This window comes from Budorcas taxicolor, chromosome 11, assembly GCF_023091745.1.
Source record: "Budorcas taxicolor isolate Tak-1 chromosome 11, Takin1.1, whole genome shotgun sequence".
NCBI lineage: Eukaryota > Metazoa > Chordata > Mammalia > Artiodactyla > Bovidae > Budorcas > Budorcas taxicolor.
Window position 1 is genome coordinate 67,143,935 of NC_068920.1, and position 16,333 is coordinate 67,160,267.

A 16,333-nucleotide genomic window follows, 5' to 3' on the forward strand; every position below is an offset into this window, starting at 1 on the left:
AGGATAATTGCTTTACTATGTTGTATTGGCTTCTGCCATAGAACAACATGAATCAGCCATAAGTATGCATATATTCCCTCCCTTTCAGCCTCCCTCCACTCCCCCCACCCCACCCCTCTAGGTCATCACAGAGTGCCAGGCTGGGCTGTGTTACACAACTACTTCCCACTAGCTGTCTATTTCACACACGCTAGTGCGTGTCTCAGGTAAGGGGCTTCCCTGGTGCAGTTGGGAAAGAATCTGCCTGCCAATGCAGGAGAAGTGGGTTCAATCCCTGGGGTGGGAAGATCTCCTGGAAAAGGAAATGGCAGCCCACTCCAGTGTTCTTGCCTGGAGAATTCCATGGACAGAAGAGCCTGGCGGGCTGCAGTCCCTGGGGTCACAAAGAGCAAGACATGACTGAGCAACTAACACATAACAACATAACAATTATCTGGAGGCTGCGGGCATGCGTGCTCAGTTGCTAGGTTGGGTCCAACTCTTTGTGACCTCATGGACTACAGCCCGCCAGGCTCCTCTGTCCATGGAATTCTCCAGGCAAGAATACTGGAGTGGGTTGCCATTTCCTTCTCCAGGTAATTATTATGTATGAAATTATTTAGAAATCACATCACGTGATTAGATTTTCACATTTGGGTAGAAAAGAAAAAAGGAGATGTGAGCTCCCAAAATATGACCCAGGATCATTGGAAGGAAAGACTTCATGTGGAGCTATTCACATCCAACCTGAAACTGATCCAACCACGAGAATGTTCTGCAGCCCGTGTTCCCAAGGCTGGAGGACTGTCATTCCAGGTCAGATCACTTTTATTCACCCAGCACATACTCGGTGGGTACTTACTGTGCTCCAGGCATTGTATCAGGAACTAAGAATAAAAGAATGAACCAAAGAGGTCATCGTTACCTTCATGGAGCTTTCTGTCTAGTTGGAGAAAAATAAAATGATGAATTGCAAAGACAGAAAGGTAGAGGGAGAGATCAGAGGGCATAAAAGGGCCCTAATTAGTCCAGAAATGCAGGTGCCAGGTAATTGTTCCTTGATTCAGTTACGTTTGAGCTGAGACACTAGCAGGAAAGTGGAGGGCAGAGGGCAGAGGGCAGAAAGTTTCCTCTGCGCAGGGACCAGCGTGCAAAGGCCTTGAAGTGAGAGGGATCCTAGAACATTGATCTGAGTTCATAGAGCATTGAGGGTGGGGTCCGGAAATGAAGTAGTGAGAGGAAAAGGCAAAGGTCAGATTAGTTGGGTCACTGCAGAGTTTCTGTCTTTCGAAGGTACCGAGCAGCCACTCAGGGATTTTTAACTTAGCAGAGACTTCATTCATTCAATGGGTACAGTAATAGGTGATGTTTTATCACTTTTAGGGGCTGAGTTCCTAGTCAGGAGGCCCTTCAGAGAAATGGCTCAGCCAAGCCCTTGTCAGCAAGGGGGTGTAATTTAACTCTTTCTTGTTTGAGAGATGACAAGAGTGTTTACAGTCAAGTCATTCATCTTCCATGCTGCTAAGTCACTTCAGTCGTGTCCGACTCTGTGCGACCCCATAGACAGCAGCCCACATGGCTCCCCCATCCCTGGGATTCTCCAGACAGGAACACTGGAGTGGGTTGCCATTTCCTTCTCCAATGCATGAAAGTGAAAAGTGAAAGTGAAGTCGCTCAGTCGTGTCCGACTCAGCAACCCCATGGACTGCAGCTCATCTTCCATGGATAAGAACAAATAAAAGAGCATTTTTCCAAATGTAAGAGAAAGTTGATAACCTTCAGCTATAGTGTTGTGTTAGTCCCTCAGTCATGTCCAATTCTTTGTGCTTCCACGGACTGAAGCTTTCACCTCCCAACTCCCCACACCCCCCCCGCCCCCCCAGGCTCCTCTGTCTATGGGATTCTCCAGGCAAGAATACTGGAATGGATTGCCATTTCCTCCTCCAGGGGATCTTCCTGACTCAGGGATCAAACCTGGAGCTTGCGGTCCTTACAGCTCCCATGGGCAGAAAGGTCCCAGAATCGTAGATTTGACCATCATCCTGGTTCTGGGGCGCCATTATCCTTAAACAGATTACGTGAGTCAGACTCCTAGAAATTACTGTCAGAATGGGCCCTTAGCCTACCATTATTTCATTCAATGTGTAGAACTGGCCTGATCTGCTTACTGGAAATAAGATATTTCTGCTACAGCTTTCGGGGATATTTCCTAAATGAATCTCCACTATTCTATTTGAAAGCCCCTAAGGAAGTAACCTACTCTTTGGGGAGCAACTAGTCACAGGGTGGAAAGTGGGATGGAACCAGTGTTACCCAGACAGGCCTGGGCTGGAATTCCTTTCAGACCCTTAATCGATTTGCCTACTTGAGTAAGTCTTTTTGTTTGTTTGCTTGCTTTTACCTTTCTTCATCATAATTCTTCACTCATAAAATGGGTACAATGGGTACAGCATGTCTTTGGTTTTCAGGATGATTAACGCACAAACACAACAACACACACAAAAAAACACCTTGCATTGAGCTTCCCATGTGGAGATACACTTCTGCTTTTTTAAAAGCAGTTATTTGCTCCTCCTTCCTTAGAAGGAAATGTTAAGCTTACACTTTAACACAAATTTCCAGCAGATTTCCAGACAATTTCCAATAGAGAGGGGGAGGCAGATTTTTGGATGGCTCAGTTATTATTATTATTATTTTTACAGAGGATAGACCATCCTTAAATTCTACTCTGTTGCACTTTTTAAACAGATATGTTCTGTCAAGTATTAAGGGAAGTGTTCTGCACCCTCTGCTAGAATCCTCCCATTTTTCTCCTGCACTTGTCTCTCTTCATTTCTTCCAAGGTCTGAAGACGGCTGTTCAGGTCAAGGAATTTTTTTTTTCTCCCTTGTCCCTTTTGCTGACATTTCAGATTCCCTGTGTTAGAACTTTGAAAGTAAAATCTGCTTCGAATGTTGAACTTCAGGGTGTTTAACAGCAGGAGCCATGTCTGGACGGATTAACAAAATGAGAAAAGAGAAGGATTTTGGTTTCCTCAGGAAGGCAAAACGGTTTCAGGTACTGAAGTGACCACTGGCCTGCTTTCAGGGAGCCTTCAGTTCCTGGTGACAAAGATGCTGCGACAGCGGATGGCAGGCAGCAAGGTCAAGGACGACTCCCGCGAGGCCTCTGCGCTCGCTCGGAATCTCAGAACCAGGACGACCAGCTGCGCCGGCAGACGCGGCTCCTTCCGATCCAGAAGGGGAACCGCGTTTCCTCGCCTCGGCTCTCCAGACCACAGCCTGTCCTGTAATTAGCGGAGCGGGTTCATCTGAGCTCTGCAAATCACGGGCTTTCCACGAAATAATGATGGTTCTGCTGCTCCGGGACATGAACACCTCGAAGCCTGAAATCAGAGATGTTTTTCTTTTTCGTGACTGGGGCGGGAAGAATAGTGGAACCGACAGGGGTCCGGCGATTGACAGCCGTGCTCGGTGGAAAAGAAAAGCCGGGGCTTGGGTGGGAGCGCGGGAACACGGCGCCCCGAGACAGAGAGAGAGAGCGCCCCGGGCGCGACCTGGCGAAGTACGGGAAGAGGGACCCCAGGAGCCTTTTCTAGACCTTACGCGCCGGGCGCGCGCTGCGTGGGTGCGCCGGCCCCTTCCCGGGATGCATGCCCGACGCGGCCTCCGGGGCGGGGACAGCTCCGGTCACCTCGCGCCCGGCGCGGCCCGTGCGCCCAGAGCTCCCCGGCTCCGGGGCTGGCCGGTCTCGCCGCGCGGCGTGGGCCCCAGGCGAGCGCGGCCGCCGCCCCCGCGGCTCCGGCCCCCGCGGCTCCGGCCCCCGCGTCGCCGGCCGGCTCGGCAGGTGCGTCGCGCGCCCGCCCCGGGCCGGTCCTCCCGCCCAGCGGCCGCGGGCGCCGCGCCCGCCCCGCCCCGCCCCCGCCCGCGGGCCGCCCGGGGCCTGGCCTGCAGCCGCGGCGGGCGGCGGACGGGGCATGGGCCGGCGGCCGGCGGCGACGGGCGGCTGAGGGCGCCGAGGGTCCGCGCTGTGGCCTCGATCGTCCCGTGCGCGCCCGCCAGGCGCTGCGCCTGCTCGCAGCAGGGACCGGGCCAGTGCGCCGCAGACTCCCGGCCCCGTGGCGGCGGCGCGCAGCGCTGCCCGCTCAGGGGCGATGCGCTGAGCGCAGGGAGGGCCGACCGCTCGGGCTACAGCGGCGCGGGGAGCAGCGCCCATGGAGCCGGCGGGCCCTGGGCTGAGCGGGCAGGCCCCGCTGCCGCTGCTGCTGCTGCTGCTCCTGCAGGCGGCGGGGCCGGCGGGCGCCCGGGCCGAGACCCTGCTGGACGCGCCGCGGGCCCGGGGCACGAGCTCCGTTCCGCCCAGCCCCGCCAGCGTGGTGGCTCCGGGCACGACGCCGTTCGAGGAGAGCCGACTGCCGGTGTTCACCCTGGACTACCCCCACGTGCAGATCCCCTTCGAGATCACCCTGTGGATCCTGCTGGCCTCCCTAGCCAAGATCGGTGAGCGCGCCGGACCCACGGGGGTGGGGCAGGGGCCCGGCTCCGGAGGGCGCCCGGGGCCGCGGCGAATTGACCCCTGGGTCGTGGCCGCCTCCCCGGGGACCCGGGCAGGGGCGACAGAGCGGCTTCACCTGGCCGAAAGGGACCTCCCTTCCCCGGGGGCGGGGGTGGGGGGTGCGGTGGGGGAGCAGCTTTATGCTTTGGTTCTTGTGGAACTTGGCCTTGAAATAGCCCCGGAGTTGCAACCTGTAACCAGCTTAGCGATTCGCTGCTTCCTCTGCCTGGCATGCCGAGTGACAGCCCTCTGGCAAAGTGGGGACCTGCTGATTGCGGGAGGAGGGGAGTGGGCTGAAATTTAGGGTCTCATTTACCGGGAGCAGGGCTCCAGTGCTGCTAGAATGGTCGAAGCCCTTGATGCTTGGAGATGGATGCGCCTTGGCAGCGACGCAGACCCTGCCCCGCATCTGACTGCTGCGGTGTCTGGAAAGGGGGATCAGGGACACCTGAGTGCCTGCAGCGCGACAGGGTGTCTGGGAAAGGGGCCCTGTGCCCTCCCTCCTCTGAGCCAAGGCTGGAGAGTGACAGCTCTCCAGGAAGCATTTTCTTGGTGACTAAGGCCAGTGAAGCCAGTTGGGTGTTTAAAAATAATTAACCCAAGTTTCAAAAACTACCTTAAACTCTCATTTGGAAATATATCTCCAAATCTATTTTCTCACCTTTTTCTAAAATTTAAAAAATTAATTTTTTTTATTGTATTGGAATATAGCTGAGTAACAATGTTGTGATAGTTTCAGGTGGACAGCAGAGGGACTCAGCCATACATATGCTTGTATCCGTTTTCCTCCAAACTCCCCTCCCATCCAAGCTGCCACATAACATTGAACAGAGTTCCCTATGCTATACAGTAGGACCTTGTTGGTTTATTCATTCATCTTCATTTATTTTCACCCCACATGAATTTTATTATGATTGTGGTGCTTTATATTATTTTTACTTTATATGTATATACTTTTTAATCTTAGAATATAGCAGTTACTGTTGTAATGATTCCAAAAATTTGTTAGGTGGACAGAATTTATGCATTATTGCATATGTTTTATAGATTTACCCCTTGAAATGACCCATGCTGTAAGGTCTCTATAAAGGATAAAAAGACACATTGCTGGCATCCTCACACCTGAAGATTGGAGGGAGGGGATGGCATATGGCCCAGTGATCATAATCCAGAAAAATGCTAGGTGGAGTAAGACATTCAGAAAAGATAATATGCAGTGTAGGGAGAAGGGAATCGCTTCCTCATGCTGGAGAAACATTTCAACTAGGTTTTCAGGGATGACTAGAAGACGGTCCATTGCAGATGAAAGGGAACAACATTCCAGAGAGGAATAAACAAAGACATAAATTGAGAAGGAAGCGCAAAACAGGTTTGTAGAAGGTGCCAGTTGCAGGAAAGAAGCCGAATCTTGGATGTTACATTACATTAACCAGATTCTGTTAACGGTGCCCAAAGAAGACATGTGCTTTACAGCCTGTAATTGCCCGGTTTTGACATTAAAACTGGTTGAGTGCTTTAATTTCCCTTGGGAAATGGAATAAGGGGGAGAGGATTTCTCCGTTTATTGAGCAGATGTGCACATTTACATAAAAGGGTTGCCAGTCCTTGTAAATGCAGGTGCTTGTCTCCTTATATGGTCCTCAGGGCAGCCCTGCCAGGTAGGAAGGGCAGATAGTATATACTCGCTTGGTAGAGGTGGAAAATAAAACTCAGACAGTTTGCACAGACACAGAAGGCGGAGAGCCAAGTGTTCTCTGTTCTCTTTTTCTCTCTCTGAATCTTTGTCCCTGGCGTAGTGCTTCCTTCCCTTGTTCCTACACCTGCTTCTCTGTTGCTGTTTCTATTCAACTGTGACTCTTTCTTCTGTTCCTCACTCTTGATTATCTTCATCTGATCAGTCACACTAATAACAGCCGCTAGTAGGCACTTAAATTCATTACCTCTAATTTTAACAATCATCCGGGGCAGAAATGATGACCACATTTCATATGCAAGGAAATTGAGAGATGGGGATGTTACCTTGCTGCCAGATGGTGAGCCAGAATCCCACCCAGCTCTGCTCAATGTCTCATCTTCCTGTCTACCCTGGAGGCTTGTTTGGTGTCAGGGTTAAATGAAAAGAGATGTGTATGACCTTCTTAGGACAGCTGGGCATGCAGTGAGTACTGAGTATTGTCACCATCAGAAGTGGTGGAAGAGAAGCAGAAATGACTCTGACAGTTTCCTGGCACTTCAGTTCCTTTTCCTCAGGGCCGGGCCCCCTCTCCCCTTTTCCTGCTTCTGTCTTAGGCTCCGCCTTTTCCAAGTGTTCTTATCTTCAGTTTGCCTTTTAACACTTGCTTTATTTTCCTGTCATGATCTATCTATCTTATTTGACCTCATCATGTTAATTGTACAGTGTTTTATTAAAAGGCATTCTTGCTTGTGTGAGCTCATGGATGTATTTATCTCCCCATTGGCAGTTTTCTCATCCAGATGTGTTTATATTCCCTGGCGCTTTGCTGTTCTGCCCATCTCTCTGCCTCCTCCAAATTTGGAGCTTCCTCTTTCCTTCCTGCGTGTGATGTGGCATCCAGATGGAAACAGATGATGTTCATGTCTCTTGGCCAGAAGGGTCTGAGTGGAGTAGAGACCACCATGGTGGGCTGAGGGTGTGGTTCTCAGAGAAATAAGAATAAGCAAGTGCTGTGCTTAGTTGTTCAGTGGTTCCTGACTCTGCGACCCCATGGACTGTAGCCCGCCAGGCTTCTCTGTCCATGGGATTCTCCAGGCAAGAATCTGGAGTGGGTTGCCATGGCCTCCTCCAGGGGATCTTCCCAACCCAGGGATCAAACCCAGGTCTCCCGCATGGCAGGCGGATTCTTTACCATCTGAGCCATCAGAGAAGCCCCAAATTACTCGAGTGGGTAGCCTATCCCTTCTCCAGGGATCTTCCCAACCCTGGAATCAAACCAGGGTCTCCTGCATTTCTGGCAGACTCTTTACCAGCTGAGCCACAAGCTAGTGCTTGGGGTCTTTTCTAGGTTCTTCCAGTGTATAGTCCAGCCCTGTCCGTCTGCTGTAACTCTGTTCCTACAAGAGCTATAAAATGCCCAGGGATCCGCCCCCCTGCCCCCAAGGCCCTAAACTTTTCTTTTTGGTTTTAGGGAAGACTGTGCAGGTACCTAAGACATTTTTACAGCCCATTAAACAGTGGTCTGGTCATTCAGATTCTAGCTGAACTTTTGCACTGGAAAGACTGAAACGACTTAGCATGTACATTCTGGAAAGACTATTACTTTGGCAGGACTTGTATGATGTGATTAGCTCATATTTGGGTAGGGTGATGAATTGAGCAGTCAGTGCAGGGGGATGTAAGGCTAAGGGGGAATGGGAGTGTTAACTCACGCAAAATGTCGCTGTTTGCATTTGGGGCAGTTTTTTTAGTGTGTACCTAGTGTACCTGAGCTTACCTGCCCCAGAGAACATGGAGGAACATTGTTAGTGATTAAGCTGAGTGTGGATCACAGGTTGCCCCCAACAGAGGCACCCAATAGCATTTGTAGGAGGTTGAAATCATTTCCAGTGGTGAATTCAGAATCAGTTTCTAGACTGCTATCTACTGTGACCTTAGAAATACTACAATCAGAAGTGAGAAAATGCATTTTTAGTAGTGTTGAATGATCCAGCTTTATGCTTTTAAGTTGTGTTGGAGAAGATTCTTGAGAGTCCCTTGGACTGTAAGGCGATCAAGTCAGTCAAGCCTAAAGGAAATCAACCTTGAATATTTGTTGGAAGGACTGACGCTGAAGCCAAAACTCCAATACTTTGGCCACCTGATGTGAAGAGTCAACTCACTGGAAAAGACTCTGATGCTGGCAAAAATTGAAGGCAAAATAATGGGGAGACAGAGAATGAGATGGTTGGATTGCACCACTGACTCAATGGACATAAGTTTAAACAAACTCTGGGAGACAGTGATGGACAGGGAAGCCTGGTATGCTGCGGTCCATGGGGTTGCAAAGAGTCATACACAAATTAGCAACTGAACAGCAACTTGATTATCAGGGACAGTCCACTTTCTAGTGACTTGATCAAAAAGAAAGTTCTGTAGTTGAAAAGTTTCCTAAATTGGTAATGATGATGTTGTGTATGTGTGTGTATGAAGTGGGTTAAGTAAATAAAAGAACACAGCAGTTTTGGTCCACCTTTGAAAAGTTTTGTTTCGTTTTGTTTTTGGCAAGAAAGATCTCCCGAAATTTTTTTCACTTAGATCCTCATGCATTTGAACTCTTATTGTTCTTTCACTTTGGATGTTTATATTTTGAGTGACTTGATTTTTTTAAACAGTTATAACTAACTGCTCAGTCTGCCTGTAAATCCTGGACACAGGGATGGAGTTCTATAGCCTGGAATAATAGGTAGCCAGAGGATGAAGAAGAGACAAATTTCCTAGAGTGTTCTAAGATTGTTTGTTGCTTATTTAGTCATTGTTGTGTCCGGCTCTTTTATGACCCTGTGGACAGTAGCCCGCCAGGCTCCTCTGTCCATGGGATTTTCCAGGCAAGAATCCTGGAGTGGGTGGCATTTCTCTCTCCGGGGCACCTTCCTGGCTGAGGGATCAAACCCATGACTCCTGTGTTGCAAGCAGATTCTTTACCACTGAGTCACCTGGGAAACCTGTTCATTCTAAGCTTATCTCCTCTGAATTCCCTGCCCAAGAAGTGGGTTAGTAGGATTTGTCCTATACTGGGTGAACTTGGGCATACGTTCTAACTCGGTTCAGGGTCCTGGGACAAAGCAGTGTGTCCCCTGCTGCTTAGGGTAACACAGCTCCCCTGTTTGTCTCAGTGGTTCTCCAGACACCCTGTCACTCATTTTGCAGTCATAGGAAGCTGGCCTGTTTGCCTCTTCCAGGTGTCATCTCTCACCTTTGCCCTTGAACTTGGGTTAGCGTGCAGAATTTTTGTGTTCTCTTCATCCTGTTGTCTGGAAATGAAATAACTTGTATTGTTATTTGAGGGGGAAGACAAAGCAGTTTGGGGCATGAGTGTTTCTCCTCTGGGCTCCAAGCAGTTCTGAATTTAAATATGAAACCAGAGAGTTTCTTTGGTTACTATCCACCTGATTACTGAGATCTTGATCTCTGGAAAAACCCATCCTTGCCTTTGATCTGTTTCTCTTTGTTACCTTTGGTTTTCCTGAAGCGTATTCACCAACTGGTTGGTCAGTAGATGAGGCTCATGATTTTCATTAATTATTTGAACCACATCTCACTTTGAACACACCTGTAAAGCCAGGTGCTCCTGATGACGTGTGTTTGTTCCTAATAAAGCTCAAAGAAGAAGTCTAATTTCTTACGTTCTCAAAGCCATCGTCTCTTCCTATTGGGCTGACCATACTTTTCCTGTTTTCTGTCCAAAGGATGACTTAAGGGTCTTTCTAAAGATCGTTTCAAATGTCTTCTAGAATTATCACTGCTCTCTACCACAGATATAATTTTGTACCTTTTAAAATAACAGCAGGTGATTTCCTACCAAAAATGTTGGTCTTTGGGTCAACTTTAAAAATGAGAATAATGTTTATCATTAATGAGATGCTTTGTCTTTTACAGAATTCTTTTGCATAGCTTGAAGTCCTAAAGAGGTATACAGAAAACCTTTTTATAAACTTATTTGTTCCTTGTAGGCTTGTAAAAGCTTACCTGTAAAACCAGGTGAATTGGTTGGTTTGTGTATGGGTATATTTTCACTAATTATTCAATTGCTTTAAAGTTTATTGTTCTGTTGGCCTATCTATGTCCTCTTAGGTCAGTTTTGTTGTTTTTATTGTTCTAGAAAGTCATTTCATTTGCATTTTTAAATTTATGAGAAGAAATCTATTTTTCATGATTTTAAAAATCTTCACTTTATTTGTATTTAAGTTCTACTTTATTTTTCCTAATATTGTTATTTTTAATCTTTCTTTGATCAAAATTCATAGAAATTTATTTATTTTATTCTTTTTCAGAGAATTGCATTCTGGTTGGCTTCTAATTTATAAATTTCTGCTATTATTTAGTTACTTCTGATTTATTAGGTTGTATTTTGTTATTATTTAAAAAATTACTGAATTGAAAGTTTACCTCATTAATTATTGAATTTACTTGTTTTCCAATATGTTGACTCCAAACTTATAAGGGTTATTAATCACTGAAAAAACACTTACAATTGAAAACATAATTAGCATTACTTTCAATATTTTCAGTGATAAATACTTTTAGGAACTGAAAAGCTCCACAATTGGCATGGCTATATGACATTAGTCTTATTAAAGTGGACAAAGATATTTAAATAGTTTAGTTGTTATAACTCCTACTAAGTCATTTTCTCAGAGAAGGCAATGGCACCCCACTCCAGTACTCTTGCCTGGAAAGTCCCATGGTCGGAGGAGCCTGGTAGGCTGCAGTCCATGGGGTCACTTGGAGTCGGACACGACTGAGTGACTTCACTTTCACTTTTCACTTTCATGCATTGGAGGAGGAAATGGCAACCCACTCCAGTGTTCTTGCCTGGAAGATCCCAGGGATGGGGGAGCCTGGTGGGCTGCCGTCTCTGGGGTTGCACAGAGTCGGACACGACTGAAGTGACTGAGACGCACAGCAGCAAGCCATTTTCTTGTCATCCTCTTCTCCAAAATATGGCCATTTATTTATTCTCATTAAATTCACAGCTGTGGAAAACTGACACTTGAGACTATGTTATAAAGAAAACATTTATGATACTCTATTTTGGAGATTAATCCTTCCTTGATTGCTCTTTTGAAAAGACACATACACCCCAATGTTCATTGCGGCACTTTTTCAATAGCTAGGACATGGGAGCAACCTAAATGTCCATCAGCAGAGTAGTGGATAAAGAAGATATGGCGCGTATGCACGATGGAATATTACTCAGCCATAAAAGAACCATTTGCAGCAACATGGATGGGCCAAGAGATTATCATACTGAGTAAAGTAAGTCAGACACAGAAAGACAAATATCATATGATATTGTTTATATGCAGAATCTAAAAAAATGGTAACTAATGAACTTATTTTCAAAACAAGAGTCACAGATGTAGAAAACAAACTTATGGTTACCAGGGGATAAGGTCAGTTCAGTTCAGTTCAGTCACTCAGCCGTGTCTTGACTCTTTGCGACCCCATGGACTGCAGCAGCCAGGCCTCCCTGTCCATCACCAACTCCCAGAGTTTACTCAAACTCATGTCCATTGAGTCGGTGATGCCATCCAACCATCTCATCCTCTGTCATCCCCTTCTCCTCCCACCTTCAATCTTTCCCAGCATCAGGGTCTTTTCAAATGAGTCAGCTCTTCACATCAGGTGGCCAAAGTATTGGAGTTTCAGCTTCAACATCAGGACTGATTTCCTTTAGGGTGGACTGGTTGGATCTCCTTGCAGTCTGAGGGACTCTCAAGAGTCTTCTCCAACACCACAGTTCAAAAGCATCAATTCTTTGGTGCTCAGCTTTCTTTATAGTCCAATTCTCACATTCATACATGACTACTGGAAAAACCATAGCCTTGACTAGGGTGAAGAGGGATAAAATTGGGAATTGGGGATTGACATATACACATGGTGCTGTGCTGAGTCACTCAGTTGTGTCTGACTCTCTGCGACCCCATGAAGCCCACCAGGCTCCTCTGTCCATGGGGATTCTCCAGGCAAGAATACTGGAGTGGATTGCCATGTCCCCTTCCAGAGAATGTTCTCAACCCAGGGATCGAACCCAGGTCTCCCATTTTGCAGGTGGATTCTTTACTGTCTGAGCCACCAGGGAAGCCCAAGAATACTGGAGTGGGTGGTCTGTCTCTTCTGTAGAGGATCTACCTGACCCAGGGATCAAACTGGGGTCTTCTGCATTTCAGGTGGATTCTTTACCAGCTGAGCTATCTGGGAAGCCTGACATATACACACTACTATGTATAAAATAGATAACTAATAAGAACCTGCTGTATAGTGCAGGGAACTCTATTCAGTACTCTGTAATGGCCTATATGGGAAAAGAATCTAAAAGAAGAATGGAGACATATATATATGTGTGTGTGTGTGTATATATATATATGATTCACTTTGCTGTACACCTGAAACTAACACAACATTTAAAATCAATGATACTCCAATAAAAACTTTTTAAAAATAAAAAATAAAAAGCATTCATGGTACTCTAAATTTATGTAAATTTATCTATTGCAAGTTATACTAATAGCAATAAAGAAAATGGTAAAGACTAAAGAATTCGGGGAGATGATGCAAATGAAATTGCACTTGCCTAACAATTGGTGTGAAATCATTACTGCTTTTAACTTGCAAACCATCTGTATTCTGAGGAGACCTCAACACCACACATTAGTGGTAAAGCGGGAAGCATGACGGTTGATGGTGCATCAGGACCTGTAAAATACAGTTTGGTCTTTATGATGTCAAATAAATGTCTCATGAGATGAAATAGGATATTAAATGAAGCTCTTCTTAAAGATGAATTCTCCTGATCCAAATGTGTGTAATTTAAAGGAATGGTAATATACGCATTTAAGGCTAGAAATATATCCTTCTGACCCTGTTTCAGTTGCTTTGCATGGTTTTGATGTATAGAGTTTTCACTTTAGCTCAATTCTCAGTGTTTTAAATTTTCCTTGTGATTTTTTTTTTATTGTAGCCCAATAATTATTTAGGATTATAGTTTGAGTTATAGTAATAAACATTTCAAGATGTATGGTTATTTTTTAAATTTTATTCATAGTTTACTCCATGTTGGTTATATAGACCTGGTTGGTTTTTTATATTGATTGAGACATTTTCTGTGGCTTAATGGGGCTTCCTAGCTGGATGAGTGGTAAAGAATTTGCCTGCCAATGCAGGAGACGTAAGAGATTTGTGTTCGATCCCTGGGTTGGGGATATCTCCTGGAATAGGAAATGGCAACCCAGTCCAGTATTCTTGCCTAGAAGATTCCGTGGAGAGAGGAGCCTGGCAGGCTACAGTCCCTGGGGTTGCAAAGGGTCAGATACAACTGAGCGTACGCACACACACACACGCACATACTCTGTGACTTAATAGGTGGTCATTTAAAACTACATTTCAAGCTTTGATTGAAGAAGATTGTGTGTTCCCTATTACATGTCGGCACTTGTACACATGTACAGGCTCACATATGTACATACACACCGAGGACTAGATGAAATTTCAAATTATGGAGTGCAAATATTAAATAGCATTACCAATTTTTTGGGTTACTTTATTAGTTTCTAGGGGTACGTTAAAACCACTCTCTAAGACTGTGATGTCAATTGCTGTTTGTAAGTTTGTTATTTTTTGCTTTAATATTTTGATGCTTTGTTATTAAGTACCTACTAGCTCAATATTGTTAAAATCTTCTGAGTAAATCCTTCCTTTACTTATTAGGTTACTCATTAATGTCCCTATTTTAAATATTTTTCTGTGGCTCAAGGTCTATTTTTTCTTATATTCCTATTGCTGTTCAAAATAAACTTCATTTTGCACATGTACTCTTTTCTGTATCTATGTTTTCCACACCTATATTTTCCAGACATATTTTTTCCCTAACCATAATTATCATATCAAATCAACTGGGTAATTTTCCTTTAGCTGTATCTTGTTAAACCACATGTGAGTAGACTTTCTATCTTTAATTTAAAATTTCAAATATCTGCAGTTTAGGGAGAAGGATAATTATATATGTTCTGCGTAATGATATATTTGGACTTTGCTGTCTGTTTACTACACTTTTACCTGGTCTCTTCAGTTCTCTTTTCTTGTCATATTTTCACTTAGTCAAGTTTTCCCTTCATTTTGTAATATATTATCATATATTCTCTTTCCATTTTTTTGTGGTTACATTTCAATTTTAACCAGATACCTGATTAAACAGGATCCAGTCCAGTCTGCCTTGGCCCACATCTCAGGAAATTTTCTTGCATAATTTTGTAGTTGTATGAAGTTTTGGTACGTAACTGAAATTCTGAGCTCTGTTACCCTTTGGTAAAATGGGGATAGTAAAAGTGCCAATGTCCTAGGCTGTTGTGAGAATTAAGTTTGTTAATATATGTAAAATGTTAAAATTACATTTGGGATCACAGTAAACATATTATTTTCTGTTTTATTATTGTTTTGTTGTCTTCATGAATGATATTTATATTAAAAAATTTTACCTGCTATCTGCCAGCTTCAGAATTATATCTTTTTACCTTATAATTTAGACCTGATTTGTATTTAATTTCCTCCATGAGTTAGTTTTTAATTTTTACAAACAGTGTCTAGATGGATTTCTAAACATGCTTACCATTTTTTCTTCATTGTTACTTCTTCTATTTCCTCTTTTTTCCAGATTGTTTTCTTTTAAATGAAATATGTAATTTAGTGGATACTTTGGGAAGGGAGGCTTCCATTGATAAATTCTCTTGATCTTTGTATTAAAATGTCTTTATTTTGAGTATTCTCTTGAATGATTATATCACAGAGTATTAGTTCAGTTCAGTTCAGTCGCTCAGTCGTGTCCAACTCTTTGCGACCCCATGAATCGCAGCACGCCAGGCCTCCCTGTCCATCACCAACTCCTGGAGTTCACTCAAACTCATGTCCATCGAGTCGGTGATGCCCTCCAGTCATCTCATCCTCTGTCGTCCCTTTCTCCTCCTGCCCCCAATCCCTCCCAGCATCAGAGTCTTTTCCAATGAGTCAACTCTTCGCACAAGGTGGCCAAAGTATTGAAGTTTCAGCTTTAGCATCAGTCCTTTCAAAGAACACCCAGGACTGATCTCCTTTAGAATGGACTGATTAGATCTCCTTGTGGTCCAAGGGACTCTCAAGAGTCTTCTCCAACACCACAGTTCAAAAGCATCAGTTCTTTAGTGCTCAGCTTTCTTCACAGTCCAACTCTCACATCCATACATGACTACTGGAAAAACTGTAGCCTTGACTAGACGGACCTTTGTTGGCAAAGTAATGTCTCTGCTTTTGAATATGCTATCTAGGTTGGTCATAACTTTCCTTCCAAGGAGTAAGCGTCTTTTAATTTCATGGCTGCAATCACCATCTGCAGTGATTTTGGAGCCCCCAGAAATAAAGTCTGACACTGTTTCCCCATATATTTCTCACGAAGTGATGGGACCAGATGCCATGATCTTCGTTTTCTGAATGTTGAGCTTTAAGCCAACTTTTTCACTCTCTTTCACTTTCATCAAGAGGCTTTTTAGTTCCTCTTCATTTTCTGCCATAAGGGTGGTGTCATCTGCATATCTGAGGTTATTGAGATTTCTCCCAGAAATCCTGATGCCAGCTCGTGCTTTATAGGAGCTGAAATTATAGTCATTCACCATCTGCTGCTACTGATTAGTCACGCAGTTTTGTCAGACTGTGTGACCCCATGGACTGTAGCTCACCAGGCTCCTCTGTCCATGGAATTCTCCAGGCAAGAATGCTGGAGTGGGTTGCCACTGCCTTCTCCAGGGGATCATCCCAACCCAGGGATTGAACCCGCGTCCACTGTGTCTCCTACATTGCAGGCAGATTCTTTACCTGGTGAGCCATCGGGGAAGCCTTATCATTTGGAAGGTATTATTTCATACTTTCTGTTCTCTTTGGTTGTGAAGGAGAATTTCATTGTCACTGTCATCACACTTGGAGTTAACCTGACTTTTCTCTTGACCTGTAGTTATCATACTTGAATAAAAGAGAAGTAGCTCAGCAGTTGAAGATATGTTGGACCTACTTTTGGAAAAGCTGTCTCCCAGTCAGAGGTTGTTGTCGTTGCTGTTGTTT

The 16,333-nt window shown here is 44.9% G+C and overlaps 1 protein-coding gene across 1 annotated transcript in view; it reads left to right on the forward strand.

Annotated features, from left to right (window-relative positions):
• The first annotated feature begins 4,192 nt into the window (after positions 1–4,192).
• Positions 4,193–16,333, forward strand: part of SLC9A2 (solute carrier family 9 member A2) — an 88,719-nt gene continuing 76,578 nt past the window's right edge. Inside the window, exon 1 of the mRNA XM_052648422.1 lies at positions 4,193–4,478. Coding sequence (XP_052504382.1) covers positions 4,193–4,478 — 286 coding nt within the window. The remainder of the gene's footprint in view (positions 4,479–16,333) is intronic.